Source organism: Neurospora hispaniola (genome assembly GCF_033458365.1).
Source record: "Neurospora hispaniola strain FGSC 10403 chromosome Unknown B0T23scaffold_5, whole genome shotgun sequence".
Taxonomy (NCBI): domain Eukaryota; kingdom Fungi; phylum Ascomycota; class Sordariomycetes; order Sordariales; family Sordariaceae; genus Neurospora; species Neurospora hispaniola.
In genome coordinates, this window is record NW_026944410.1 from 3,141,761 (window position 1) to 3,168,168 (window position 26,408).

Genomic DNA, 26,408 nt, shown 5'->3' on the forward strand with positions numbered 1-26,408 from the left:
CCGATGCTTAACGGGATTAGAACTTGTGCCAACCTCCGATGCTCAACGGGACTAGAATTTTCAGGCTGCCGTAAACTGTGCGATGTGAGCTTGTCCCCCGGAGTACTGAAACAGCGGGAGAAGATAGATTTTGCTTGTGTAACCTTTGACGCTGACATACCACAGTGCTTTATAAGCTCAAGACCACACTTCCCAAGATTGATAATCCAGAAGAAGCAGGATACAGAGACGGACCGACATGTAAAATGATAGCTCGCCATTAGACATAGACCTTGATTCGCTTACACTGGTACGCAAGTCCAAATCGCAGGTAAACATGTCTCATAAGTGCTCAGCTTCATAGACGAAACGCTAGAGCATGTCATGCGGGAAGCCGGCAGACATACCTTGACTGGAATCGATGCTCTAGCTCTTGGTGTTGTGATATTGACTCGAACGTCCCGCCTCAGATCTGACAGTCTATGATAATGATGACGGCGTCGTCAATCATGGGGATGTGGTGTCAAGGCTGTCAGGAGGAAAAGCTGCCGCCCACCAAAACCGCCTGCCAAGATTATCGGATTAGGGTTATACCCGTTGCCTCGCTCTCAAGAATAGCTTCATCTGATGTCCCTTCCATCACATCTTCCACCCTTTCAGGTTGGCACACCAGCCATTACCAACAGACGAATCTAACGCCCTATGTCCGTCCATCCTATTCCAGGTTTACAACTCCAGATATACGTAATACTTCCACCAGACCTTCTTTTACTCGGTTCGGCCGGTTCGGAAAGTGTTGGTACTCTTTCGTAGCAGTTCACCGTTCACCGAAAAACTCTCCAAATCTTAAGACAAGCTGAGCTCAAAGCGGGCTCAGAATATTGTGAAGAGTAAAGGCCGGGAGACAATTACCGACCTACCGCCCATGCTAAAGCTCATGATTATAAAAAGGGATTAACAACAGCAGCGCCAGCACCATGAAGTAACGTCCCAACGAATGGGTATCAAGGTGGTGGACGGTTTATCGCACCGGACCGACTGAGTATGCCTTTTCTTGCGTTTCTTTGTGTTCGTTTCGGATGTCGAGTTCATGTAAGGTCCTTCTTCCTTCGTCTCTGCGCGTCCACGATAAAAGCATCAGCAAATGTTGAATGGTGTTGAGACATGCAGTGGTTCATGGTCACAGCAGTGCACGAGCCGCTACCTATCATCGATACACGGCCCACCCAGCGGGGACCTCAGCACCTTCTACACTAGATCCACTATCGGCTGACCGCCTAAAAGTTGACAACATCGCAGGCCTACTAGTAGCTCGCTGTTCGGCGCATTGCTAGCCGTACGTCATTTTGACTTTTTGGTTTTGTTTCTCCATCTACAATCTCTCACCTGATCCTCCAACAACCATACTTGCTTTCATGTTTCCAAGCCGAAACACCTTAGCCGGCCTTGATTGATACCTACTCACCTGTCCACCGTACCTCTTCGGCAAAAACACGGCAAGTCGTTAATCATCGGCTCTGTTTCCACCAAGCATCGACGAACTTCAAAACACCAACCTACACACATACCTACCTTCCCATCCCGCGATATCCGAACCACACCACCACCACCACCACCACCGCCGCAACACATCACAAAAATGGCCCAAAACTACTTCTCCCCCTACGCCCCCCGCCGGCGCTCCAACCGCATGGTTCTCATCTGGGTCACCCTCTTCTTCTCCATCATCTTCTTCATGTGGTGGATACAAACTCGTCACCACGACGCCGCACGCGCCTACGCAGACTTGCTTGTCCGGGGCCCGAGGATGGAAGGGGATAACGCGAGGGGTGGGAGGATTTTGGAAGATGCGTAAATGAAAAGGGGGGGAAATCATGTTCCAAAACATGTCCGGAAGGAGGGAGGTAGGGGGGGGGGGGGGGGGGGGGGGGGGCTCATATATTTGTTGTCAGTGGCCATCACCTTGGCCGGAGAGCGAGAGGAATCCCCTTTTCTTTGAATGAGGAAAAGGATGGGATGGGATGGATGGGGTAGCAAGGTTTGAGCACGGAAAAAGGGTCGGCGGTGGTGGTGGTGGAGTTGGAAGGGTGGGAGAGAAAGCTTCGTTGCAGAGTCTCAGAGACCTCAGCAAGCGGAGAGGGGACGACGACCAAGATACCCATGATATCAACAGACCAAGAAGAGCCGTAAAACGAGAGAAACGAACCTGGTGGTTGGAAGAACAATCTCTAGAGGAGGAGTTGGTGGGCCAAGCACCCAATTTCTTGGGTAGAGGTCATGGGCAGAAAAGAACGCATTTGGCCCTGGCGACGAACGGACGGAGGCATTGTGGACTACTGTATATGAGATGCGTATACCTAGAGATACAACAGGAAAATAATGTTTTATTTTGGGTTTGACAACCCAGCTACCATTTGTTCTCTCCCCTCCATGCTGGTCCAAGCAGTGACTTACGGTATTCTTTTGATCGGACATTCCAGTGACCTACATCAACCAGTGGCCATGCTTTTGTCGTGGGCAGAATGTTTACAAGTGCATATTTTCACGGCAAACGGTAATTCAGCGGGATCACGACTCGACGGAACGATCTACGTCTTACCTATGCACGACGCTAGAGGGCTCGTCCCGTGTCAGCGAGTCCAATGAACTTGAAGGTAGATGATGGAATAAAAAGGGTTGTATGCACCTTGTTTCGTATAGTATAATCCAAACAACCATCTCTCGACGCTCCGAATACCAGTCGTAAGTAATATCAAGCCTCCGCGTCGTCCCTTATGCCAGCCGAACACCAGCTTCCTTGCGCTTCTTACCCTGGTGTGACGCCGCCGTGCTCATACCAACGTTCTGACTAGCATCAAGGAAACTCTGCGCCATTTGTTTCTTCTTCGCCTCCTGCTTCTTGAGCATCTTATCCGTCTTACCCTTTCCGCTGCCTTTACCGTGGAACTGGTGCGACAGCTCCTTGAAGGCCTCCTTCTGCCCGAGCTGACGGCCGTCCTCGCCCACATACTTGAGCTCAACAGTGGGTTTGTACGCTTCCCTGAACAACTGCTCCATGACGCGTGCCTGATGCTGTTCACGGATTGTGTTCTGTTGGCGCTGCCACTCCTCACGCTCGCGGGTCGACATCCGGTCGAGACGGCCGCTGGCACGATCACGCTCACGCTGGATACGGGTCTCCTCGTCGAACTTCTTCATGAGGCGGGCGAGTTCGGCCTTGAAGTGGGCACTTTCGCGGAAGTTCTTGACGAGCTCTCCGCCGCGGGACTCGGCGTCGATGAGACGGCGGTCTTTGAGCAGGGCGAAGGTTGCGGCCATGCCTTGGGCGACAAGCTTTTCTTCTTCGACACCGGTTGTGGGAAGCTCAGCGGTCGGCGATGCGGCCCGCTCAGACTGCCTATCCTTGTCGGCGTCTTCCATTTCCTCGTCTGATGATTCCTCCTCCATTGCTGTAACCGCTGTCTCTGTCCGTTGCTGAGGCTTTGGCTTTGGTGCCTTCTTCTCCTCTTCGCGCTCTGCGTGGAGAGCATCAACGAACTCGCTGATTTCGTCGATAACGATACCTCCAGCCTCGGCGGCTTCCGGCTCGGGTTGGTTCGATTGTTCGCGCAGCTGTTTGGCAAGCTCTTCGGGTCGTGTCTTTCGCTTCTTCAACGCCGCGGATCTCTGGCGGGCCAAGGATTGTTGCAGATCGTCATCGTCGACAAAGTCTTCGTCAAACGTCTTTCTCTTTTTCGTGTACGTCACAGTCTCCGAATCGATGTCCATCTGCTGCTCTGTGTCTGCTGGAGCTTCCGGCTCTCCTGGATATAGCACATCGTCATCGTCTCGTCGCCTTGTCGACTTGGTCTTCTTCTTTTTCGGCTTCTTGACTTTGACTTCGGAAGCATCCATGTAGTCTGATACTGGTGCAGGAGCATCGTCTGTGGGCACAATCATTAGCATTAATCAAAGGTATTTGGGGAAGAGGGCAGAACATACCGAGCATATCCAGATCAACCGTCTGCCCCTTCCGCTGAACAGGCGCACTGTCTAGGATGTCGGCCAAAGAATCTGTCGTTGTCGTTGTCCTAATTGTCTGCCCAAGTGTAAAAGCTTTCTTCTTTTTGCCGCTGATCTCCTCGTCGTACTGTGACAGAATCGTTCGTTCGCCCGTCTCGTCGATATCATTAGGGTCGTAAAGCGGCTTCTTCTTCTTGAGGTCGAGTCTCTCGTTCAGCTTCTCTCGCTCGCGCAATTCAATGTTTTCGAGCTCGTCCCCTTCCTCTTCGGCATCCAGCACGCCGGTATCCTTGAGCGTGAGAACCTGGTCGCCACTTTCGAGGAAGGTGTCGATATCGTGCGCAACCTTGACACCGGCCAGATCCCTAGCTGTGTGCTCAGCCGCCGCCGCTGCCGCCGCCGCCGCTTCCTTCTCCTCCTCGGCCTTCTTTGCCGCCTCGATTTTCTTTTGCCGCTTCTTCTGGTTCTTGAGCCAAGCCTTGGCATCGAGCTCGTCGTCTTCCACGTCATCGGCGATGCCCTTGCCGTCGAGAATAGCGTTGCGCTGGGCCATCTCGCGGGCCTTCTTGATAGCGGCGGCTCTCTCCTCGCGCTTCTTCTTTGCAGCCTCTGCCTCCAGGGCTTTCTTGTAGTTGTCGTACGATGCGGCTTCGCGGGTCTCGAGGGTGCTGCCCTTGTCTTCGCCTTCGGGAGTGGGTGATCGAGCCTTGGGGGCCTCGCCGGGGACGGGCAGGGGCTTCATGCCCATTGCCCGTCGCACCTTGTTGAGCTCTTCGATTGACGCGGCGTCCATTGTGAAATCGGTTTTTGATGAGGATATGTGATGGTAATGAGGTGTCGCAAGTCGGCTAGGGTGCGGTCGTAGGTGCCGAAAGAGAGTCAAAATTCCGGGTCGCGTGTGCGAATGGACGATGCACAATGATCAGAGTAGTGACCTGGAGGTATGGACCGACAGTGAAGTGACGGGAATGTTGCCAGTGAAATCGCTAGACGTCAGTTGAGGCTGACAGCGAGTGGCAGCCGAACAACAGAACTGAAGTCTGGGCCTGGCCGTAGGTAGGTTACTGCAGTGAGGTGGCTGGGGCCATGCGATAAAGAGATAAGGTAAACGGGTACCTACTTGTACTTGCGTAGTATCCACCAAAACTTGCAAGGTTGGCTTGGCACCCGATGCACAGACCCCACCTCCAAAATTTTCGTATATCAAGCGGGACGTCGCGCCCAACTCTTCCTCTTTCTCTTTTTTTTTCTCCTCACGGACCTGTGCCCAGCGCTCCTCTGCCGCCAGCTCGTGCTTGCACTTGTAGGTAGCTAGGGTTGAGTGCTGAGGCAGTTCGGCAACCAAGGAGCCATCCAGGACTTTACGTTCTTCCATGATGTCAATTTCCATCCGACAGGTCACCAGAAGAACCGAACTCCGGCGTGAACCTCGTTCGCCGCAAGGCTTGAGCTTGGGGAGCGCCGGATGATGTAGGGGAAGTCATATTCCAATCCGTTCGCCGAGGACGTCGTCCTATGAGGCTGGGGGAAACCATGACAATTGCCACATTTCCTGCCGTAAACACATGTGTTTTGATTGCTGCCCTTTTTGATCTAATAGCGTTCAAAGCTTGCCCTTGTGAAGATGAGCAGTCGGGATTCGTACCGACATGTCGGAGAACTCCATGTCCATCACTCTTGGTATTTTGGCATCAAGTCAAGCCAGCCCGATCCCCCGCCAATATGCTTTCACATGCGTGCTAGGACATGAGATGGTCAAATGTCCGTCTGCTGTGTTGCCAGCCAATCGTCTGACTTTGACCCTGACTCTCATAGGTATGTTTTGGTGAAGTGAGGTGCCCTGTCCTCAAGAAAGGACCGACCTGGTCTTGAGAAGTTTACCAACTCGAAATAGTGTCCTGGCCTAGGGTAGCATCGGCTTCCATTGTTCTCATCCGCGTATTGGAAACATCAGTTGCCTTCACAGTTGGGAATTTCCGAGGTCGCTGGCGTCGCCCCATACCGTAGTATTCAACGGCCACCGTGGTTTTGGGAATGGAGTCAAGGCACCTCTCTGTCCAAGTAAAACGCCGAGAGTTAAACGTCAAATTCCTCGGTGCAAGTTTTCTTGGTCGGCCTTTTTCGGCGGAATCCCCATGTCAAACGTTCCAGTTGCTACTGCACGTCACGCAAATAGTCTGGGGCCTTTTTCTTCAAGGTGCATCTTTGATAGGCACGTGGGTGATATGGTGGTGCTTCCAGATCGTTCTTTGCGATCTGAAACTGTGAGACAGCTGTTGTCCATTAGTGTTCGCCGGCTCAACGGCGGCGTGACCGGAATTTCGTCAAGTTATGCCGGCCTTTGAGAGAACTGGCCATTGACATTAGGGAACAAGTCGTGTCATATGGACTGATGTTATTCCCAACCTGTGTAACTGTTGACCCTAACCCGATTTGATCTATTCGGCCTAGCTAAAAGAAACATATTCATACACTACATTTCGCACCTTTTGTGATAACTTCGATGGGCTCTGCTTCAAAAACGGACCTGGAACATGGTCGCCTACATAGTTCGGCATAAGTCGCACTCCCTCAATTCCGACAAATCCTGCGCAAAGCCACCCCTGTCCTTAGCATAACCGGACTCCTTCCTGTTCCTGACACAACGGCCGCGAATGCAGATGCAGTCGGCACTCCAACGCAGTCCACCCCCAGATCTCACCCAGCCGCACTCCACGCTAGCCGAGCTGCCGGAGCGGGACCTCCTTTGTGAATTTGGGGAACAGGGGTCCTGTCATGTACACTATCTGCCCGCAGCCAAGAAAGAAGAAAAGTCCGGGGGAGGTAAGGTTGCTCCGACATGCTTGTCTGCCCGACTTTGGTGTTCCAGGTTCCCCAACTTCACTTTCTATCCTCGGCATAGCGCCTGTCCGCGGTCCTTTTCCATCAGGCTTTTCAAGGCTTTCCAACGGCCCCAAGCCCTTCCCCCAGACGCCACAGACTGCCCCAAGATCGAGACGGCCCGATTTCGAAGGACCTCCTCGGCGGCGGCAGACCATCATTTGTCACTGTTTTGTCGGCCGGACGAGCTGACGTATGATGGAGACGCGCATCATTGGGCGTGGGTAGCAGTGATGGCGGAGAGGAAGAGAGACTCGTCCCATTTACAGTGAGAGGGTGATGTGCCCGTGGTTCGTTTTCATGGCTGGCAAGAGTTGCAAGATCAGTATACTCTCCGCCAAGCTTAGAACAAGGAATAGAGAGATGCTAGAACGAGTATTCTCCGACGTGAGCCTCCGACTAAAAGATCGATATTCGTAACGATGGAGTGAGTGCCTAGCGGGCCGTGATATACACCATGTTTCTCCCAGTTCCAGACCCTAGGTATGACAAAGATGGCTTCACAAAGTACAAAGAGCATCACATTGCCATGTGTGCAGATGTCAAAAGGGAAGGGCGGAAAAGTCACGAGGTTTCATAGGTAGTGTTCCCATGACACTCAGAGGTGTAGTGGATAGTTCCCCGCATTATGGGGGGTTAGGTCTCCGCCATTACGAGATTATGGGGAAACCAAACCCAAGGAACTTCAGGCGCCAAAAGGGAAGATGTAACCTCTGCCCCATATGTACCCACCCGCCGCTTCCCTTCCATTCCAGATCCCAGGCTGCAGTGCGCCGTGTGCAGATTTCACATGGAAGCTGAAGCAAGTCAAGTGTATGAAAAATGCGCCATCCACTCATTTCCTTCACCATGGACACACCGACATGACGGCAGCGACACTGACGCCTGCCTATGTATGGCAGCCACCATTCATTTCTCGATGCGACGGTAAACGACGCCCGCGGCGAGATTAGGTCATTGCCGGATTGAAGCTCTCTCCATCATGGATCCATTCCCGGCCAATCTCGGCCAACCACACTGTCCACTCGCCCAGGTCAGCAGCTCAGGACTCTCTCCTGGTTTGGTACCGCATACCGCTCTCAGTCCCCATAGACCAACCATAACACCGCACGTTCTCTTTCACTCAAGAGCTTATCATGTCCCCTCTTTCTGCTCCAATGATTCGGACTGGTCAAATACCAGGAAACAAGGGAGAGAGCGCAGTGCGAGCAAGCGTTCCTGCAGATAGAGCAGTGGGACTGCCGCGCCACAAAGGAAGAGGATCGTGACGTGACGTGACCAGTGACCAGAAAGCAAAAGATCCAACTAAAAGAGTCAAAAGGACCGAGCCTCACCTAATGGCCCGGATGGCACTCAAGACCGTCCTCTCGGCCCTTTCTCCAACTCTTCTCCTTCCATAATTCACCTAGGTACATACATACACGGCCTACGCTTCCGCCTCGTCCCATCCCATCCCATCGACGACTCTGACCCGCCCGCGAGTGCAACCTCATCATCCACGAACGGACACCCCGGCTCTCCTCCGAAGCCCTTGCAAGTGGAAGCTGAGGTTGCCGAACTTAGACGACCAGGGTTCACCAGCCGGACCGCAACTCGAACGTCAGAATACAGGCCTCAGCCTCCAAAGGGGGTTAACGCCAAGCGAGAGCAAGACAAGATCGTCGCCCATCAACATCCTGGACAAGACAAGATGGACGCAATATATAACCTCAAGCAAGTCCTCCTCAGCAACCATGATTTCACCACCAGCCTGGTCTCCAACGCAACAGACTTCTCGACAAGTCCCTTGACCTACTTCGCCATGCATCTTGTCTCTTCGCTCCTCGTCGTGGGCGCCGCCTTCCAGGCCGTGCTCGGTCTGCCGGATCCTCTGCATGAGAAGAGGCACAGCGACATCATCAAGCGGTCTGTCGACTCTTATATCCAGACCGAGACTCCCATTGCGCAGAAGAACCTTCTGTGCAACATCGGTGCTTCTGGATGCAGAGCCTCCGGTGCTGCCTCTGGTGTTGTGGTTGCCTCCCCTTCCAAGTCGAGCCCTGACTGTAAGTGGAAATTGCACAGTGTGTCTCATCTCTCATGGCAGCATAGCTCACAGTGTCGATAGACTGGTATACATGGACTCGTGATGCCGCCCTTGTTACCAAGCTTATTGTCGACGAATTCACCAACGACTACAACACCACTCTTCAGAACACCATTCAGGCTTATGCTGCTGCACAGGCCAAGCTTCAGGGCGTTAGCAACCCGTCCGGTTCCCTCTCCAACGGTGCCGGTCTTGGTGAGCCCAAGTTCATGGTCGACCTCCAGCAGTTCACCGGTGCATGGGGCCGCCCCCAGAGAGATGGTCCTCCCCTTCGCGCCATTGCCCTCATCGGCTATGGCAAGTGGCTCGTCAGCAACGGTTATGCTGATACTGCCAAGAGCATCATCTGGCCCATTGTGAAGAACGACCTTGCCTACACTGCCCAGTACTGGAACAACACCGGCTTCGATCTCTGGGAGGAGGTCAACAGCTCTTCTTTCTTCACCATTGCCGCCTCCCACCGTGCTCTCGTTGAGGGTTCTGCCTTTGCCAAGTCCGTCGGCAGCTCTTGCAGCGCTTGCGATGCCGTTGCTCCCCAAATTCTGTGCTTCCAGCAGAGCTTCTGGTCCAACAGTGGCTACATCATCTCCAACTTTGTCAACTACCGCAGCGGCAAGGACATCAACTCCGTCTTGACTTCCATCCACAACTTCGACCCCGCTGCCGGTTGCGATGTCAACACCTTCCAGCCCTGCAGCGACCGTGCTCTTGCCAACCACAAGGTTGTCGTTGACTCCATGCGCTTTTGGGGTGTCAACTCCGGTCGCACTGCCGGTAAGGCCGCCGCTGTCGGTCGCTACGCCGAGGATGTCTACTACAACGGTAACCCCTGGTACCTCGCTACTCTCGCCGCCGCCGAGCAGCTCTACGACGCCGTCTACGTCTGGAAGAAGCAGGGTTCCATCACCGTCACCTCCACTTCCCTCGCCTTCTTCAAGGACCTCGTCTCCTCCGTCAGCACCGGCACCTACTCCAGCTCCTCCTCCACCTACACCGCCATCATCAACGCCGTCACCACCTACGCCGACGGCTTCGTCGACATCGTTGCCCAGTACACTCCCTCCGACGGCTCCCTGGCCGAGCAGTTCGACAAGGACTCGGGCGCCCCCCTCAGCGCCACCCACCTGACCTGGTCGTACGCCTCCTTCCTTTCCGCCGCCGCCCGCCGCGCCGGCATCGTCCCTCCCTCGTGGGGCGCCGCGTCCGCCAACTCTCTGCCCGGTTCCTGCGCCGCTTCCACCGTCGCCGGTTCCTACGCCACCGCGACTGCCACCTCCTTTCCCGCCAACCTTACGCCCGCCAGCACCACCGTCACCCCTCCCAAGCAGACCGGCTGCGCCGCCGACCACGAGGTTTTGGTAACTTTCAACGAGAAGGTCACCACCAGCTATGGCCAGACGGTCAAGCTCGTAGGCAGCATCGCTGCGCTCGGCAACTGGGTCCCCGCCAGCGGCGTCAGCCTGTCGGCTAACCAGTACTCTTCTAGCAACCCGCTTTGGTCCACCACTATTGCGCTGCCGCAGGGCACCTCGTTCAAGTACAAGTATGTCGTTGTCAACTCGGATGGGTCCGTCAAGTGGGAGAACGATCCTGACCGCAGCTATGCTGTTGGGACTGACTGCGCCTCTACTGCGACTCTTGATGATACGTGGAGGTAAATCGCTTGCTTCGTACTAGGTAGTAAGTAGTGATTGGGAAAAGGAATTGAGAGAACGCGAACGGGAACGGGAATTTGTGATTACAAAGTGTAAAATTGATAGGCCCGGGATTTGGTTAGATGCATAAGGGGGGGAGGGGGGCTAGGAAACGGAAAGCTGCATATCAACAGAGGAAGAAAGAAAGAAAGAAAGGGAAGAAACGAAAGAGAAGGGAAAACAGAACTTCATTTTCACATCAGCATCAGATCAGCTACCTGGGCATCTTGATTTCTCTTTAGAAGAATGTTTGTATCCTTTTTCTGCCTCCCTTTTCTTTTCTTGTTTGTCTCTTACACCTACCTATATTTAGGCAAAGTCCACACACACACAAACTTTTGGTTAAATCTTCTCTGTATCCAAATTGACAAAGTTTAACGTTGAGAAGGACAATGGCAAATGTAATCAACATTCAAATCAATCAACCACCTACAACAATCCCCGTTGTGCGGAAGTGAAGTAAACATGACATATGGGTTTATAATTACGACCTCTGGACAAAACGTCCAACAAGTTAAGCTTCAAAGGTCCGCTGGCTCAATGGCAGAGCGTCTGACTACGAATCAGGAGGTTCCAGGTTCGACCCCTGGGTGGATCGAGTTGCAAATTGGTACTTTGAGTACCAAAGTTTCTTTTTTTTTTTCGCTCTTTGCTTTTCGACAGTTTACTGAGTCATGTGCAAGACATCCCTGATCGGGTACTGAACTGCTTGTGGTGCGGTGCTGTGGTTTTGGGATGTAAGGAATCAAGGGAGAAACTGCCATAGTGCAGTAGCATGATTGGTAAATAGGTAGTTCGGTATATCTGAAGTACGCCCAAAATCGTTTTATATCCTTTTGCCCGCTTGCCCATTCCCATCACAAGCAACGCTTTAGTTGCCGTGGTATATATGCTTTGTCAAAAACCCCAAAAAACCAGAGAGGAGGCATTATATAATACATGAGATTGTAAAGAGACCTGTGAACGCCGATTTTTGTTCCTGCGCGGGGGGGCGGGCATATGTTGCATACAATTCGTTTTGTGTTGGATGTTGTACACGGGGCTTATTACAGTCGAGCCCCATTTTCCTTTTAATGTTTTCCTTTTTTGGTTCCCCTGGCTATATCTTGAGCCCCATATGTTGAAATTTTCTTTCTCCATGGGCTTGTTCTCATGTCATGTCATGATATGACATCTCAGGGTATCCTGCCCTGCTAAGCCCTGCCCTGCTAAGCCCATGCCAACCATCTCTGCTTAGCCCTTTTCCGGTTGTTGGATGAAACAGAAAAAAACATTTATTTGTTCTTGACGACGCCGACCTGGGCAGGGCGGAGGACGCGGCCGTTGAGCTTGAAGCCCTTCTGCTGGACGTGGAAGACGACGTTGTGCTCCTTGTCGGGCATGGGCGCCATGAAGGTGGCCTCGTGCTCGTTGGGGTTGAAGACCTCACCCTCAGGTTCGATGCGCTCGAGACCGTGCTTCTTGAGGGTCGAAAGGAGGATGCTCTCGGTCATCTTGAGACCCTCGTAGAGGTTGACGAGGTCCTTGAGGTGCTCAGACTGCTCCTCCGACTTGAGCTTGTCCTGAGGAACCACGCTCAAGGCGCGATCGAAGTTGTCGACGCTTTCAACAAGGTCCTTGGCGAACTTTTGAATGGCAAAGTCCTTGGCCTGCTTGACGTCGCGGGCGGTGCGCTCCTGGAGGTTGCGGAAGTCGGCGACGGTGCGAAGGCACTTGTCCTGTAGAGAGGGACATCCCGTGTAAGTGACTTGTCCGTCATAGTTGTATATGCATATGTTTTGAAGCTCAAGAACCAACCTTCCACTCGCGGGCCTCAGCGTCCTTGGCCTCGAGCTGCTTCTTGAGGGCAGCAACGACATCGTCGGTCTCACCCTCCTTCTGCTCGGCGCCCTCGTCGGCCTTCTTCTCACCCTCAGCCTCGGCGCTGTACCACCGGGCGGCGGAGCGCAGCTGGGGAGCAGCTGTCCGGGCAGCTTGCATCTGGAAGATCTGGGAAGCAATAGGGCGCTGGGCGGCAACGCGGGCGCCGGAGCAGAGGGCTCTGGAAGAGCGGGTGAGGGCTGTTCGTAGCATTTTGGCTGGGTATCTGGATGTGACGGGTGGTGAGATGTGGCGATGTCAGAGACAGGGAAGCGTCGCGTGTCGAGAGAGGCACTTTCAAAGAAATTTTGAGACAGCTGCGCTAGCACGGGACGGAGACGGCATGGACGGGCGGCGGGTTGGGCGGCCAACAGGGGCCTTCGCAGTGTCTCCCACAGTGGGAGGGTGGGAGGGTGGGTGCTGCTGCATCAATCCTGTCGGCCGGCTGGGGCCGGGAGCGAACCGAAAAGCGGGTCATGAACGCACCGCTCAAAATCGACAAATTGCCTGCCGGACCATTCGAGTTTTCGTTGCTCACACCGACAGTTGGAGCTTCGACAGCGCCCCGGGTGTGCCTGGCGGGGCTCTTTTGTGCGGGGAGTCGAGATGGACCTGGCTCCTACTCTGTTAAAGACACACCGTGGAGTTGGCTGACGCCAGGTCATGTGAAGATAAGGCCAGCTTAATCCTTGTCACTCCGGCTTTGTCTGCCCGCTGCGGCCTCAGCCAGAGGCAAGGTTGCATTCCAGATTGGCGACTGGCTGCAGTCCTAGGTGGTGGTGGCGCCTCCGAACCTCGACCCGTCAACGCGCCGGAAACCGAAATCAGTCCGCAACTTGCATTTCGCATCAACCGGCCCTTAACAAAGGCCACCTCAACCTCAACTCACCCTGCCCAGAACCACAATTTCCTTGAACCGTTTCTCCCCCCGCATCCGAATACCTCATACACCACAAAACGTACCATCGAAAACTGCCGACTGTAGCGAGAACAACTGACCGACCGACGGTCAACACGCAAAGATGGATTACGATCCGATGGTGATGGACGACGCCGAGTCCCTGGGACCGGTCGTCAAAATCTCACAAGTATGTCCTGTGTGCTTTTGCTCACAGCAATTGCGCTCAGCTGCTCGTTCATCGTTCTAAACCATCATTCTAGGCGGACAACACCCGAGTCAAGTTTGAGCTCTCCAACACCGAGCTCAGCTTCGCCAACTCCCTCCGTCGCGTCATGCTTGCCGAGATTCCCACGATTGCCATCGATCTAGTCGAGATCGAGGCCAACAGCTCTGTTTTGGCTGACGAATTTATTGCCCACCGACTGGGCCTGATCCCACTCAACGCCGAAGGAATCGAGCAGCTTCTGTATTCTAGGGACTGCGACTGCGACGAATACTGCGAGCATTGTAGTGTGACCCTCAACCTTCACGCCAAGTGCACTGGCGACGACATCATGCAAGTCTGTGCCCGCGATCTTGTTCCAGTCGGCGATCGCGTCAACCAGGTTCTCGGCTCGCCTATCATCAATGATCCCGAAGGCCAAGGTCCCCTCATCCTCAAGCTTCGTCACGGCCAGGAGATCAAGCTTCAGTGCATTGCGAAGAAGGGTATTGCAAAGGAGCACTCCAAGTGGGCCCCAAGTGCCGCCATCGGCTTTGAGTATGATCCTCACAACAAGCTGCACCATCTCGACTTGTGGTACGAGCAGGACCCTAAGAAAGAGTGGTAAGTACATTACATCATCTCAGTTTATCGTAATTGCATTGATGTGACCGATTTCTCACCATATTTTTCTTACTAGGCCTCCTTCGGAGTACGCCGACTGGGAAGAGCCTCCCCAGGAGGGCGAACCGTTCGATTACGATGCAGTACCACAACGCTTCTACTACAACGTCGAAACCGCCGGTCCTATTCCCCCTGATGCTATTGTCACTGAAGGCATCAAGGTCATCCAGCAGAAGCTGGCTGGCTTGATTCACGAACTTACCGAAAGCGATGGTGGCGAGAACGGATACAACGGACCGCGCAGCCCAGGCTACAATGAGGGTGGCGACAACTGGAATGACCAAGGATCGTTTACGCCATATGGAAACGGAGGAAACCAGAGCTCTTGGGGAGGTCAGGGAGGTACCACGCCCTACGGAGCGACTCCTTACGGAGGCGGCCAAAATCCTTGGTCTTGAGCATTATATGCTTACAGTTTGCGGTTTGCGACGTCGATTACTCCTCCTGATGGCTTGCGAGGTCATTGCGCCTGTCTTTTTCGGGAGGTTTTGGGTATCTGCGGTATCTTTGCGGCGCGGGTTTTAAGCTGCGCACTTCGATTAACAACACCACACTTTCACTATTCAAGCAAGATGCCGATTCGCATTTCTATACACACACTCGCGCTATCATCACCAACTCAGCATCTACTTAGTAATTGTGGCGCCTCCGTTCCTTACTGCGGGGACCGTAACTCAATCACTCTTCGTGGCTGAGGCCCACGGAACGGATCAGGGCCAAATACCGGACTTTTGGCGTCAGGCACGAGCCGCCACACGTCAAGGCCAACTTTGGGGGAAACTGGGAAAAGGGAAATCTGAGAGCTGGAGCTTGAAATTAAAGGAGAGGAGATGGGCGCATTCTGAAGGGATTCAAGTCAGGGCGAGAGGAACCAGAGCATATCTTATTTGAGCGTCCCTCGTCCAGACACCACATATACTAGGCAGCGGAACGAGGACAGCTTTCTCTGTTATTGGCGCCCTGCAAATGATCTATCGCACTATTGCGAGGTATAGACAAAAGGTGAATATAGTTGCCCGGGTCTGGCGACTATATAGGGGACGAAAATACCTAAAAACATTCATAAGCGGCTCGAAAGTGAAAGGTTCATAAATAATTAAGATGCCATTCTTGCCGGTTGCTGGAGTCTAGTAAGCACTTGCTGCTCTGGTCTATTTGCTTTACACAACTCTATGGGAAACACCAAACTCCCAGGGTAGAACTACATGAAGCCAAAACACCATTGTCGAAATGACAGCCCTACCGCCGCTTCAATGCCTGACGGATGAGGGAACATCTATCAAAGGAAACCTATGAACAAGAAGAAAAATGAGGCATCGCGATCTAGGTCCTGACAAAAAGACCACCATTCGACCTTTGAAATGCAGATTTCCTCTATACAAATCCGTCCATTATGTCCCCACCCACAACCAAGACCCGACCACTTTTGATTGAAATGCAATTGAAAACCCGCTGTTGCTGCTGCTAGTCCGTCTATGCAGTAGACTCCCAAGACTGGACATGGGAGGAAAGGTGAAGAAAGAAAGAGAGATTAGAAAAGGTAGGTAGCCAGGAAGAGGAACAAATGACAACTCATTCCTCAATGCCCTTGACCTTCTTGTACATCTTCCGATGGCCCTCCAAGAAGATGAAGGTGCAAATCGTTTGTCTGTCCGTGTCAATACCTCGTTAGCACAATCATATCCATGAAACTTTCGCGGAAGACCACATCCATAAAGGCAAAGGGAAAAAAAAAAGAGGGAATCAACTTACGGCCCCAACCTCAAAAAACTCGGCACCCATCCCTTGAACATCCACCTCACCCCCTCCTGGGCATACAAGCTCCCCAGCACCTGCCCGATACTGCTCTTCCCGCTCGCGCTCATCACCCGCGTCTTGACCACATCAATCGGGCTCGTGACCGTCGCTGCCGCCACGCCCGCCAGGAAACTGGCGCTAAAGTGCGTCGCCAGATTATCCTCCAAGGGCGTATGTCTAATCAAGATGCGCTTGAACACATCGTAACTAGCCAGCTGACTGGCCGTCATGGCGGCCGCCCTAGCACTATTGGGCCAAACACCCCTAAACCAGCTCCGGAACCCTTCCTCGCGCGTCATCCGCGCCAAGCCGTCGATGGCGTGCGCGTAGTTGCGTCGTTGCGCGGGGGGCAGAGCGGCGTCGTGCTGCATCCGCACGTTCAGCACGTCTGCTACGTTCCCCACCAAGCCGCCGGCTACGCCGGAGACGGTGGCCATGGCGATCAGCAGGGGGAAGGAGGCCGGGTGGTCTTTGGTGGTGAAGCGGGTTTTGAGCTCTTCGTAGATGCCGAAGCGCGTGGTCGAGTAGGTGATTTGGCGGAGGAGAGAGGCGGAGAGACCGTTGTAGAGGCCGGTGATGCCGTTGTGGCGGATGATGTGGAGGACGGTGCCGGACATGGTTTTGGGGGCGTCGCCGGTGCGCATTTGGAGGCGGACTTTGACTGTTTCACATTGGTGTTAGCCGTGGTGTTTCTTGGGTAGCTCGTGGTAGATGTGACATGTTCGCTTCTAGGTCACGGGCAAAACTTACCAAGATCGAGAGGATGTGTGACGGTGGCAGCCATGCTGCTGGCGCTTCCTCCGAACCAGAAGGGATAGTGTATTGTTTGTTGCTTGGACTTTTTGGTCTTTGTCGTCGTCGCCGCGACTACGGGCTTATCTGATGTCGTCGTCTGTTTTTCCATGATTGCTTGCGCTGCTGGCTTCGTAACTGACGCTGCCGCAGTCTGTTTGGAGTCTGAAGGCGAAGATGAAGGCCCTTCAAGGCCAGTGGTAACGGCCTGCATGGTTGTTTATATATACGAAGAGCCCACGAGGATTCTTGCCGATCAGGGGTCCGTTGTTCGTATAGGGGGCTTGTTATGGAACAGATGTGAAAATTGGCAGAGACGAGAGAATACCAGGAGGTCAATTGGTTACAGAGGCATTCCAGGTCAATTGATATCAATGGACAAAGATAACATGCAGAGTTGGATGCAGGGTCGAGGTACTCAATCTTGCATGTGTAGACGGATGTGTGCTGTGTTCGTCTGATTCTACACAGAAAGCAGGTCCCAGCCGAACGTCCGAGATGCAAAAAGTCAAGACGAGATGACGACAGGTACTTTACTGAACATGAACGTGAAAGAATGGAGACAAGAAGTGGGAACAACAACGGTGTGAAAGACGGACGGGACTGACGGAAAGAAAATGCTACCATGGTGTAAGCGGGCTCCATCGTCTAGACCGTTATCGGCGTAGCACCGCGGGCGTGCGACTGTGTTTTTTTTTCCTCTTCGGCCCCTAGAACACCGAGCAACGACCCTGAAAATGCTGCTGAAAATGAAAAATTGGTGACCGAGGCTCGAGCGAGGACAAAAGGAAGTTCCCCAGCACGATGTCATCATGCAGGACGTCACGCTTGGCGCCTTATGTCGACTGAAGCCCCATTGGCCCACTACAAGTTTTACAGAGCTTTGGGCAATTTTTGTGCTTGTCCCGTGGCTGAGTGGCCAGCAAGGTCCCTCCACACCCACACCCGATCCAATTGTTTACTTTGGATATCGCGATCGCGACTCAACTTGTCCCAGGTACACATAGCAATGGCTGGACCACGAGTTCTCGCGGCCAATGTCGTGCGGGCTGTGCCTCGCATTGGGGCTCGCTCCCATGTGATGACGGCCTCTGCCACGGCTTCGCTTTTGCGACTCAGCGCACAAGCTGGACGCGCCAGACTGAGCTTGACCAGAGCTCCCCGCCATTGTCTCCGAGTAGCATCTTATTCCTCCTCTGCAGGTCAGCATAATTTGTCTACTTAGCTTCCAGAAGCTCTAACCAGACTCGGACTCTAAACAACGCAAAACACAAAAGGTGGTGCTGCTAGCTCCCCTCCCCCACCTTCGACCCTCAACAGCTCGAGACCGGCGACGATCGAGGTCAATGGCAAGACCTACACCACCGACGAATGGTTCAACGTCCCCCAGACCGTCCTCGCTCTCACCGGCCGCAAGCTTCATCTCCAGAAAGACCACCCCGTTGCCATCACCCGCCAGATCATCGAGTCCAAGTTCTCCACGGCCACCTACAAGCGCTACAATGAGTTCGACCCGGTCGTCAGCACCATCGAGAACTTTGACTCGCTCGGTTTCCCGCCTGACCACGTCGGCCGCGCCCGCTCCGACACCTACTACATCAACGAGACCACGCTCCTGCGCACGCACACTTCAGCCCACGAGGCCGAGCTCTTCCGCGCCAGCGCCTCGGACGGCTACCTGATCAGCGCCGACGTCTACCGCCGCGACGAGGTCGACCGCAGCCACTACCCCGTCTTCCACCAGATGGAGGGAGCCCGCGTGTGGGACCGCACCAAGGTGCCCAACGGCGACGTCGTGGCCGCCATCTACGCCGACCTGGCCAAGCTGCCCACGCACGACGTCAAGGTCGAGGACCCCAACCCGCCGCACCACCCGGAGCGTAACCCGCTGCAGAGCGGGCATCATAGTCCTGAGGAGGCCGAGGCCATCGCCGCCCACCTCAAGCGCTCGCTCGAGCTCATGGTCGTCGAGATCTTCACCCGCGCCAAGCAGGCCGCCGCTCGTCAGGATCCCAACTACGTCGACGAGCCGCTGCGCGTCCGCTGGGTTGAGGCCTACTTCCCCTTTACGTCGCCTTCGTGGGAATTGGAGGTGTACTACCAGGGTGACTGGCTTGAGGTACTGGGCTGCGGTGTCAGCAAGCAGGAACTGTTCATCAATGCGGACCAGCCGCAACAGCTCGGCTGGGCGTTCGGTATTGGGCTTGAGCGCATCGCCATGCTGTTGTTCCAGATCCCCGACATCCGTCTCTTCTGGTCCAAGGATGAGCGTTTTCTGAGCCAGTTCACTGGCGTGCAGGATAACCTTGACAAGCTGAAGCGCTTTGTTCCCTTCTCCAAGTATCCGGCTTGCTGGAAGGATGTCTCCTTCTGGCTGCGGTCAACGTCCGCGGCTGGTGGGAACACTGCCGTGGCCAACGTGCATGACTTTCATGAAAATGACCTGATGGAGGTGGTGCGCGAAGTTGCCGGGGATGTGGTTGAAGACGTCCAGCTGAAGGACCAGTTCACTCATCCCAAGACGGGCAGGAAGAGCATGTGCTATAGAATCAACTACAGGAGCTTGGAAAAGACTCTGACGAACGAGGAGGCGAACGACTTCCATGAGCGGGTAAGGCAAGGATTGGCGGAGAAGCTTGGTGTTGAGCTTAGGTAGACACGACGTAGCAAAGACGATCGAGTGTATGATACGGTAGGTGTAGTTGCCGTGTTTTATGTGGAAGACCATGGCCATGATGTATGTATGGCTTGTTCTCTCCCCTGTCGAAAGAGTTCTGTTTGTTATGTCCGGTTTCCAAAACGTACTGCCACGAAGGGATGACTTTTTTTCTCCCAACTTCTTGATAGTCTCCCACAACCATATCATACCTAGCATCAGCGTCTAGCCCACACACCAAACGTTTCGCCTGCTTCCACACCCTAAATCAAACACCCAAAACCAACTAAATCTTACAACATCATTCCCCAGGATCAAGCCATCATCGTTTTGGACCCTCAAGAGGGGGAAGCCAGCCTCTCCAAATCCTTCAACCCATCAGTAGGTCTCGGCCCCCCTTTTCTCCTCCTGTTCTCCTCCGCCCCACTGGCCCTCCACGCACTCAGAATCAACCCAGCAATATGCTCCACGCCCACGCCCTTCTTAACCTGCGCAAACACCGTCGGTCCTCCCTCCCTCATCTTCCTCGCATCTCGCTCCATCACCGCCAAGTCCGCCCCCACCGCCTCCGCCAAATCCGTCTTGTTCACCACCAACAAATCACTCTGCGTGATGCCCGGCCCGCCCTTCCTCGGCACCTTATCGCCTCCCGCCACATCAATCACATAGATGATATAATCCGCCAGCTCGCGACTGTAGTTCGCCGCCAAGTTATCGCCGCCCGATTCGATCAGCAACAGGTCCGTGTCGAATTCAGCCTGCAGGTCCTCGAGAGCAGCCAAGTTGGCAGAAATGTCCTCGCGCACGGCAGCGTGCGGACACCCGCCTGTTTCGATGGCGCGGATGCGCTGCGGGGGCAAAGCCTTGTGGCGGGTGAGGAACTCGGCGTCTTCGCGCGTAAAGATGTCGTTGGTGACGGCGGCGAGGGAGTGTTCGTAGCGCAGGGCGAGGCAGAGGTTGAGCATGAGGGCTGTTTTGCCGGAGCCTACGGGGCTGGATTTATGGTCGACGGATATATATCAGCATATTGAGAAAGGGAAAAGAGATGTAGAAAAGAGGTAGAGATATGTAACATACCCGCCAATACCAATGGTGAAAGCTCTCTCGTCCCAGTTCCTGCCCTCGACAATGGGCATCTCGCGGCCCAAGAAGCTGCCTGGTCCATCAAGGATCTCGTGGCTGTGGCCGTGCTCCTGGGCGTTGAAGCCGCTCTGGGAATTGAAGTCGTGAGAATGGCTGTGGGGGTGGTGGCCGCCGTCGCCGTGGTCGTGGGAGTGCGTGTGCGACATCTGGATGATTGCTTGGTTGCTCTTGTTCGTGCTACTACTACTACTCTCTAGTTCTGGGTATGTGTAGGACAGTTGTATAAGAAGGAGCTAGAGATGAAAGAAAGAGCACGTTCAAGATAGAAAGAGCAAAAAAGACGAGTCACACAATACCAAGACCCGATCTAATGCGCCGAGATGTTTCTCAACAGCAATGATATCGAGATAAGGTGGGGAGGGGCCCAAGCGATTGACGCCGGCGATAACATTCAAGTGACATCAAGGAGGGGTAGCTTAGTCACTGTAACTGATAATGGGGATCCACTATAGCTTCCTATCTGACAGCGGTACCGGCCGAATACGGTGGGGATGTTCATGGCCCGTTTGTTTACTTTCCCCCTTTTGATGTGCCGAGAAGGATAAAAAGAACACTCAACATACAGAAGATCATAACACCAGCTTTAAATGTGAAGAGGTATCAAATTAGCACTTCGCAACGTACAGGCTTTCTGAGGCTATTCATCAACTCGTCCTACTCAGAAAAGCCTTCATCAGAATGCGAGCGAAAAAAAGGAAGAAAGCCACAAAAAAGTTACTCGTAACAAATTGCCATATCGATCATCACTCATCAACAAACTCAGATTCAAGCATTGTAAGACTCTCCCTTTCCTTCCAAACCTTAGACCCGTCCATGTTCCTATCATTAACGCGTTTGGAAGAAGAATGGTATTTATGGACGAAAAGAATGGTAACCTTCCACCGCCGGCGACCTATCCATGGTACAAAAACGAAAAAAGGAATCCCATATTAGCTTCACGACTGTTTTAAACCTCCGTCTCAACATCCGGCGTCCGCCCACTCAGGCTTCCAACCTTCTTGAGCCTGCGAGCGGCGAATAGGGCCTCGTCCTTGGCGAATTGGACGTTGCGCAATGGTTTCCTACCAAGTATCCCTTTAGTACGCTTGAAACATCAGTCAAAGGGAGGGACGAAAAAGAAAAACTTACCATTGCATCAGCCCCCTATGCTGACGATGCAAATCCCGACTGCGGCTTCTATACTCCTTGTACTGCTTGATGGGATTCTTGCTGCTCGACCCCGAAGCCGACTTGATCGACCGTCCGGCCGAGGTCGCCTGGGTATCCATCGACTGTCTCCCCACCATGGACGTCGCCGACCCGTTGGCGTTGTTAGGATGCTCACCAGCCGAGCCGTTACCAGCATTCAGCCCCGAGTTCATCCCGCCATTAGCGTCCTCTCCTCCCGCGTTATCGTTCATCGGCCGCGCGTTTTCCCCATCAGCAATACCCAAGTCCGGGGTTGAATCGTCGCCATCGACCGCTGACCCTCCGTTACCAATGATGCCGGCATCGCCATTTGCATGGCTCTGGCTATCGTGAGACTCCTCATCACTGCTCTCCTCATACTCCGTGCTCTTCCCTTCGCTACTGTGACTCCCTCCACTCACCGCCCTGACCCTTCTCCTTCCGTTCTGCTCCGCCAACAGCTCCTCAGGATCCTGCCCGAACGCCCCAGTCCAATCTGTTCCGTCCTTGGCCAGCCACTTCCTCTTATCCTCCTCCCTCGCCGTCTTTAATACGTCCCTGCCCTCCGTTAGGCTCTCCTCATGCAGTCTCTGCACGATGGGGGGTACCTCGCTCTCGACGTGCTCAGCTCTGACGCCCTCAGCGAAGCACGCCTCCCACGTCTCAATCGTCTCCCGCGAATCATTATCGCTAACGAACTTGAGGTGGTCGCGATCCGTTCCGGGCTTGAACTGACCCCTGAACCTGAGGCGGCCCAGCTCCTCGATTTGGATGTCGGGAACAGACCTATAATTCTCCTCGGTGATGTAATTCTGCGACAGCCGCATGCCGTTGTTGCAGCGCCAGATGGGAATGTCAAAGTCCTTTTCTTCGTTGTCCACCAGGTCCTGCAGCCAAAAGGCAGCAAACATGTCCGTGTTGCGCTTGCCGGAGCGGTGGAACTCAAAGAACACGGGCGAGCGGTACCGGTAGCGCACGGGCAGGCGAATCTTCTTGGAGTGCTTGTTGCGGTCAGCATCGCCCGAAATGTCCCACGTGATGCTGGACTGTTGCCCGTCGGGCGTGTAGGAACAGACGTCGCTGGGAACCTTGGCCGACGAGCCACCGGTGCGCAGCTTGATCTTCATCTTGTCCGTAGGCGCGAAGCCCGAGGTGGTGATGTTGTCCGAGGTGAACTCGAAGGTACCGATCTCGCCGAAGCCGAGCTGGGGAGGAGGGAGCTTGAGCTCGACGGAGCGAAAGAGGAGCGAGATGCGAATGCGGCCGAAGCCGATGCCGCCGTCGAGCGGGTACCAGCGCGTGCTCTGACTGGCGGTATGGAACACGTCCGAGAGCTTAAGTGGGACGACGCCAATGATGGGGTCGTGCTGGCGGTTGCGCGAGTCGCGAACGGTCACGGTCACGATGGACGAGCGCCAGTCGCGGACAAAGCGCTCGGTACCGGCTTCGAAGATGGGCTTGGAGGAGACGACCTTGGTACGGGTCTTGTAGACGAGCTCGTCGTTGATGAGGATGGTGCAGTACGAGCTGGGCAGCTTACCGCCCGACTCTTCCTTTAACTCACCAGCTTCGGGCCTGGCGGGCTCGTACTCCTTGCCCTTCCTCTTACCCTCGGATCCCTTGACGTTCTCAAGCTCAAGGTTGACAATCTGGTGGACAATAATACTCAGAACACCGCTAGGCCACAACGGGTCGGGAGGAGTATGAACAACGGCATCTTCCTCCTTGCTCTCAAGAGTGCCCTTGTCATCCTGAAGTTCAGGCTTGTCGCGGAGTTCCTGGGGCAGCTTGTGGTCCTTGCCATCCGTCCTGAGAGCCTTTCTGAACTGGGTCTTGCCAAAGAAGCCAACCTCCCAGTGAAGCTCGCCAGGCATGGAGCTGCCAGCTTTGACACCTCTGAGCTTGGAAGTCTGGGGGAACATCTGGCCGGGATGCTGGATCAACTTTTGGATGCTGAGCTCAACCTTTCCGACGACATCATCGGCGGAGCTGCGGTCGCTGTCCCAGAGCTCGAGCGAGAGCTGCTCATCAGCCTTAATGATATCGGGGGTGACGAGCAAGGCGCAAGTCTCGGAGAAGACGGGGTTGAGGTCGTCCTGGATGACGCGAGTGCAGTATTGCGGCTTGCCGAACTTGGAGTAGGAGACGCAAATGTAAGGGTCGGAACCGCCACCCTCGCTTCCGCGACGGTCTTGCTTGCTCAGGCCAGTGGCCTTGTGAATGCGAAGGAAGAGGACACCAAGGGCCTGGGTCTCCTTCTTGATAGAGTCTCCCTGAAGCATCTTTCCAATGTCCAAAGTCATGGACTTGGGCGCAACGTACATGCCAGCGGCAGTCGCAATGGCCCAATTGACAAAATTGGAGATGAGAGGCAGGTTAAGAATATTGGCTCCCTTTTGCATGAGGGGAACACAGCTGGCTTCAACCTTGGGCAGGCCCATAAGAGTGAAGCTGAGCGTCTTGATGAAGGGTGGGTCGGGAGCCATGGCAATTCTGAGTCTGCAAGTGGCGACAAGGCCGTTGAGCTCGACCCAGACGGGGAAGGGAACTCCAAAGAAGCCCTTTAGACCGAGGTAGAAGACCAGTTGCATGCCCATGTTCTTAGCCTTGGAGGAGACATCTCCGGAAGAAGGCAGAGAATGGTAAGCAACAGTGGCTTCGAGATTGTAAAAGTCGCCACCCTCTTCCTCAGCCGCCAGCTCCTGGGGGTCCTTGTTCTTCTCGTCCTCCTTGCGAATTTCAGCCTTCATGTCCTTAACGTGGCTATCGGGCAAGGCTCTCAAGCTGAGAATGCGGAGCGGGTTGCTGCCCTGGTTGATGTCGTTGACCTTGACGTTCTCAATCACTCCGGGAACACTGGCCTGCATGATATCCTCAAGGGTGTCGGCAACAGCCGAAAACATTTCCGGGTTGATGAGGCCCCAGATCAGGCCTACGGCAGTGTTCAACCACTCGACGCTTTCCGGAATCAGGTTGACCACGGCGGTCTCGCCACGCTTCTGCTCGCTCGACCATTCCATGTCCCGCCCCTGACGGATCAGGTCCTTGGCCCACAAGAAGACGCCGCTGGCAACGCACATGCCCAGGGGAAACAAACCCCAGAGACTGCCGCCCAGCACCTTTCCAATGAAGACGATACCGATGAAGACGAATGCGCAGAGGACGTTGGCGCGGGCCTCGATGGACTCGAACATGGGCTCAAAGGTGATGGAAGGGGTAGGGTGGAAGAGCACGTTGGTCTTTTCGCCATGGATGGGCACGTCGCTGGTGGAACCATTGGCGATGGGATCAGGAGGCGCGGTAACATCTTGGGCTTCGCGGTATTCCTCGCCGGACTGTGAGGCTTTGGTCTGGACGGTGGTTTCCTTTCCGAGGTTTGCGTTGGGGACGGTCAACTGTAAGGGGGACGCTGGTTAGTTTGGGCTTCTTATCATCATGCGTCACGTAAGTGAGTATAGACCGACACACCTGTGGATCCTTGGCCGTCTTCATGTGCATGCTTTCGATATCCTCGATCTCGACATCCTTTCCGGTTACTGGGTCCTTGACAGTACGACGGTTCTTGCCGGGTGTTTGGGTTGGGACATGGGCCTGAAGCTCTCCATTTTGGTGATTCCGGCGCAGATCGGCTTCGAGTTTGGCATCGCGTTCCTTCTTGTCCCTATCAAGACTTTCGACAAACTGCTTAATGTTGGGGATGCGGTTGGTGCCCGAGTAGGGTTGGCCCCCGGGGTAATGCCGTGATTCCGGGACGTCCATGTCTTCCTGCTGTCCTTCTGACAAGCTCACAATGTACTAATCTCCTTTGGATGGTGGTTGGACATGAAGATGATATTTGCTGGTTGGTATTAACTTGAGGGAAGTGGTCGATATAGGAATAGAGACAAGGTTGTGGTGATGTAGAGTAGGTACTTGGGGATGCAGCGGAGTACCTATCGAAGATGAAAAGAAAAAAAAAAAAAAAAAAAAAAAAAAAAAGACGTGGATGGGACTGCCCGGTACTTGTGGTACTGGAAACGTTCATCAAGATGAAGATGGATGGGAAAGTGTGAATCCAGTTTATACCTACTAGCTGACCATCCTGTAGCTCTCCACAAGTGGTAAGGGTGTTACGTAGGGGGCGCATCAGGGCCATGGCAGCTGCAGTAGTTCTCTACCCTATTAAGTGGAGGTTGTGGAAAAGCAAGCAGGAATCAGAGACATGGGATGAACCAACGGAATGGCAAGATCTCAGAGAGGAGCTTCCCGTCAATCCACTTGGACAGATGCAGTGGTGTACTACTTACAAAGAGGGTTGTACAGTATCAAGTTGAGGATTCCCCCCTCCCTCCTCTGATAGCTCTCTTAGGACTACTTACACTGCCCCAGCCAAGCCCCGGTCCAAGGGGAAAAAAGCAAGAAGAGGGACATACCTAGGCATGAAGTCGATCCGATCGCCGTCATCAAAGACAAATCCAGATCACTCGACTGTCATCATCGTTGTTTGAGATCCCTCACCTTTGCAAAGACTTGAGAGTCTTGGTATGAAACCCAATCACCACCCAACTAAGAAATCCGTCAGGGTC

At 54.1% G+C, this 26,408-nt stretch overlaps 10 protein-coding genes and 1 non-coding gene across 11 annotated transcripts; 6 read left to right on the top strand and 5 right to left on the bottom strand.

The window, feature by feature from the left end:
- The first annotated feature begins 1,598 nt into the window (after positions 1-1,598).
- B0T23DRAFT_382866 (uncharacterized protein) lies at positions 1,599-1,880 on the top strand. The gene has a single exon (XM_062837360.1). It carries the CDS (start codon positions 1,619-1,621, stop codon positions 1,832-1,834), a length of 216 nt encoding a protein of 71 aa, XP_062692141.1. The 5' UTR covers positions 1,599-1,618; the 3' UTR covers positions 1,835-1,880.
- A 494-nt stretch (positions 1,881-2,374) lies between these two features.
- Positions 2,375-5,046, bottom strand: B0T23DRAFT_382868 (SART-1 protein). Its single transcript, XM_062837361.1, has 3 exons — positions 3,961-5,046; positions 2,666-3,902; positions 2,375-2,590 (listed from the first exon to the last, which is right to left on the bottom strand). The coding sequence occupies exons 1-2, from the start codon at positions 4,772-4,774 to the stop codon at positions 2,752-2,754; spliced, it is 1,965 nt and encodes a 654-aa protein (XP_062692142.1). The 5' UTR covers positions 4,775-5,046; the 3' UTR covers positions 2,375-2,590; positions 2,666-2,751.
- A 1,407-nt stretch (positions 5,047-6,453) lies between these two features.
- B0T23DRAFT_382871 (uncharacterized protein) lies at positions 6,454-7,498 on the top strand. Its single transcript, XM_062837362.1, has one exon. The coding sequence runs from the start codon at positions 6,636-6,638 to the stop codon at positions 7,131-7,133; it is 498 nt and encodes a 165-aa protein (XP_062692143.1). The 5' UTR covers positions 6,454-6,635; the 3' UTR covers positions 7,134-7,498.
- A 1,164-nt stretch (positions 7,499-8,662) lies between these two features.
- Positions 8,663-10,605, top strand: B0T23DRAFT_318049 (glucan 1, 4-alpha-glucosidase; the record flags this gene model as incomplete). The annotated part of the gene is made up of 2 exons (XM_062835048.1): positions 8,663-8,906; positions 8,969-10,605. 2 exons carry the CDS (start codon positions 8,663-8,665, stop codon positions 10,603-10,605), a joined length of 1,881 nt encoding a protein of 626 aa, XP_062692144.1.
- Positions 10,606-11,167: 562 nt separating this feature from the next.
- On the top strand, positions 11,168-11,239 carry B0T23DRAFT_t239. Its single transcript has one exon. It is a non-coding gene; the product is annotated as a tRNA-Arg (tRNA).
- A 468-nt stretch (positions 11,240-11,707) lies between these two features.
- B0T23DRAFT_173922 (GrpE-domain-containing protein) lies at positions 11,708-12,911 on the bottom strand. The gene is made up of 2 exons (XM_062832961.1): positions 12,439-12,911; positions 11,708-12,359 (listed from the first exon to the last, which is right to left on the bottom strand). Exons 1-2 carry the CDS (start codon positions 12,712-12,714, stop codon positions 11,916-11,918), a joined length of 720 nt encoding a protein of 239 aa, XP_062692145.1. The 5' UTR covers positions 12,715-12,911; the 3' UTR covers positions 11,708-11,915.
- Positions 12,912-13,283: 372 nt separating this feature from the next.
- Positions 13,284-15,183, top strand: B0T23DRAFT_173954 (DNA-directed RNA polymerase II 33 kDa polypeptide). Its single transcript, XM_062832962.1, has 3 exons — positions 13,284-13,589; positions 13,663-14,228; positions 14,305-15,183. Exons 1-3 carry the CDS (start codon positions 13,524-13,526, stop codon positions 14,684-14,686), a joined length of 1,014 nt encoding a protein of 337 aa, XP_062692146.1. The 5' UTR covers positions 13,284-13,523; the 3' UTR covers positions 14,687-15,183.
- Positions 15,184-15,860: 677 nt separating this feature from the next.
- On the bottom strand, positions 15,861-17,091 carry B0T23DRAFT_429973 (mitochondrial carrier domain-containing protein; the record flags this gene model as incomplete). The annotated part of the gene is made up of 3 exons (XM_062840217.1): positions 15,861-15,936; positions 16,041-16,746; positions 16,836-17,091. The coding sequence occupies 3 exons, from the start codon at positions 17,089-17,091 to the stop codon at positions 15,861-15,863; spliced, it is 1,038 nt and encodes a 345-aa protein (XP_062692147.1).
- Positions 17,092-17,886: 795 nt separating this feature from the next.
- B0T23DRAFT_405721 (phenylalanyl-tRNA synthetase mitochondrial precursor) lies at positions 17,887-19,533 on the top strand (the record flags this gene model as incomplete). The annotated part of the gene is made up of 2 exons (XM_062839038.1): positions 17,887-18,079; positions 18,155-19,533. 2 exons carry the CDS (start codon positions 17,887-17,889, stop codon positions 19,531-19,533), a joined length of 1,572 nt encoding a protein of 523 aa, XP_062692148.1.
- Positions 19,534-19,871: 338 nt separating this feature from the next.
- Positions 19,872-20,822, bottom strand: B0T23DRAFT_405722 (putative Ni-binding urease accessory protein; the record flags this gene model as incomplete). The annotated part of the gene is made up of 2 exons (XM_062839039.1): positions 19,872-20,526; positions 20,611-20,822. 2 exons carry the CDS (start codon positions 20,820-20,822, stop codon positions 19,872-19,874), a joined length of 867 nt encoding a protein of 288 aa, XP_062692149.1.
- Positions 20,823-21,205: 383 nt separating this feature from the next.
- On the bottom strand, positions 21,206-25,787 carry B0T23DRAFT_454617 (uncharacterized protein). Its single transcript, XM_062841213.1, has 3 exons — positions 25,312-25,787; positions 21,805-25,238; positions 21,206-21,737 (listed from the first exon to the last, which is right to left on the bottom strand). The coding sequence occupies exons 1-3, from the start codon at positions 25,600-25,602 to the stop codon at positions 21,623-21,625; spliced, it is 3,840 nt and encodes a 1,279-aa protein (XP_062692150.1). The 5' UTR covers positions 25,603-25,787; the 3' UTR covers positions 21,206-21,622.
- Between the last annotated feature and the right edge of the window lie 621 nt (positions 25,788-26,408).

Excerpts from the sequence above, each read along its gene's own strand:
- B0T23DRAFT_382866 (XM_062837360.1), top strand. The coding sequence starts at position 1,619 with ATGGCCCAAAACTACTTCTCCCCCTACGCCCCCCGCCGGCGCTCCAAC.
- B0T23DRAFT_382871 (XM_062837362.1), top strand. The coding sequence starts at position 6,636 with ATGCAGATGCAGTCGGCACTCCAACGCAGTCCACCCCCAGATCTCACC.
- B0T23DRAFT_173954 (XM_062832962.1), top strand. The coding sequence starts at position 13,524 with ATGGATTACGATCCGATGGTGATGGACGACGCCGAGTCCCTGGGACCG. Across the intron at positions 13,590-13,662 it reads CGGTCGTCAAAATCTCACAA|GCGGACAACACCCGAGTCAA; the intron begins GTATGTCCTGTG and ends CCATCATTCTAG. Across the intron at positions 14,229-14,304 it reads CAGGACCCTAAGAAAGAGTG|GCCTCCTTCGGAGTACGCCG; the intron begins GTAAGTACATTA and ends TTTTCTTACTAG.
- B0T23DRAFT_382868 (XM_062837361.1), bottom strand. The coding sequence starts at position 4,774 with ATGGACGCCGCGTCAATCGAAGAGCTCAACAAGGTGCGACGGGCAATG. Across the intron at positions 3,903-3,960 it reads GGTTGATCTGGATATGCTCG|ACGATGCTCCTGCACCAGTA; the intron begins GTATGTTCTGCC and ends TTGTGCCCACAG.
- B0T23DRAFT_454617 (XM_062841213.1), bottom strand. The coding sequence starts at position 25,602 with ATGGACGTCCCGGAATCACGGCATTACCCCGGGGGCCAACCCTACTCG. Across the intron at positions 25,239-25,311 it reads AGACGGCCAAGGATCCACAG|TTGACCGTCCCCAACGCAAA; the intron begins GTGTGTCGGTCT and ends TCCCCCTTACAG. Across the intron at positions 21,738-21,804 it reads CATAGGGGGCTGATGCAATG|GAAACCATTGCGCAACGTCC; the intron begins GTAAGTTTTTCT and ends GATACTTGGTAG.
- B0T23DRAFT_173922 (XM_062832961.1), bottom strand. The coding sequence starts at position 12,714 with ATGCTACGAACAGCCCTCACCCGCTCTTCCAGAGCCCTCTGCTCCGGC. Across the intron at positions 12,360-12,438 it reads CTGAGGCCCGCGAGTGGAAG|GACAAGTGCCTTCGCACCGT; the intron begins GTTGGTTCTTGA and ends CCCTCTCTACAG.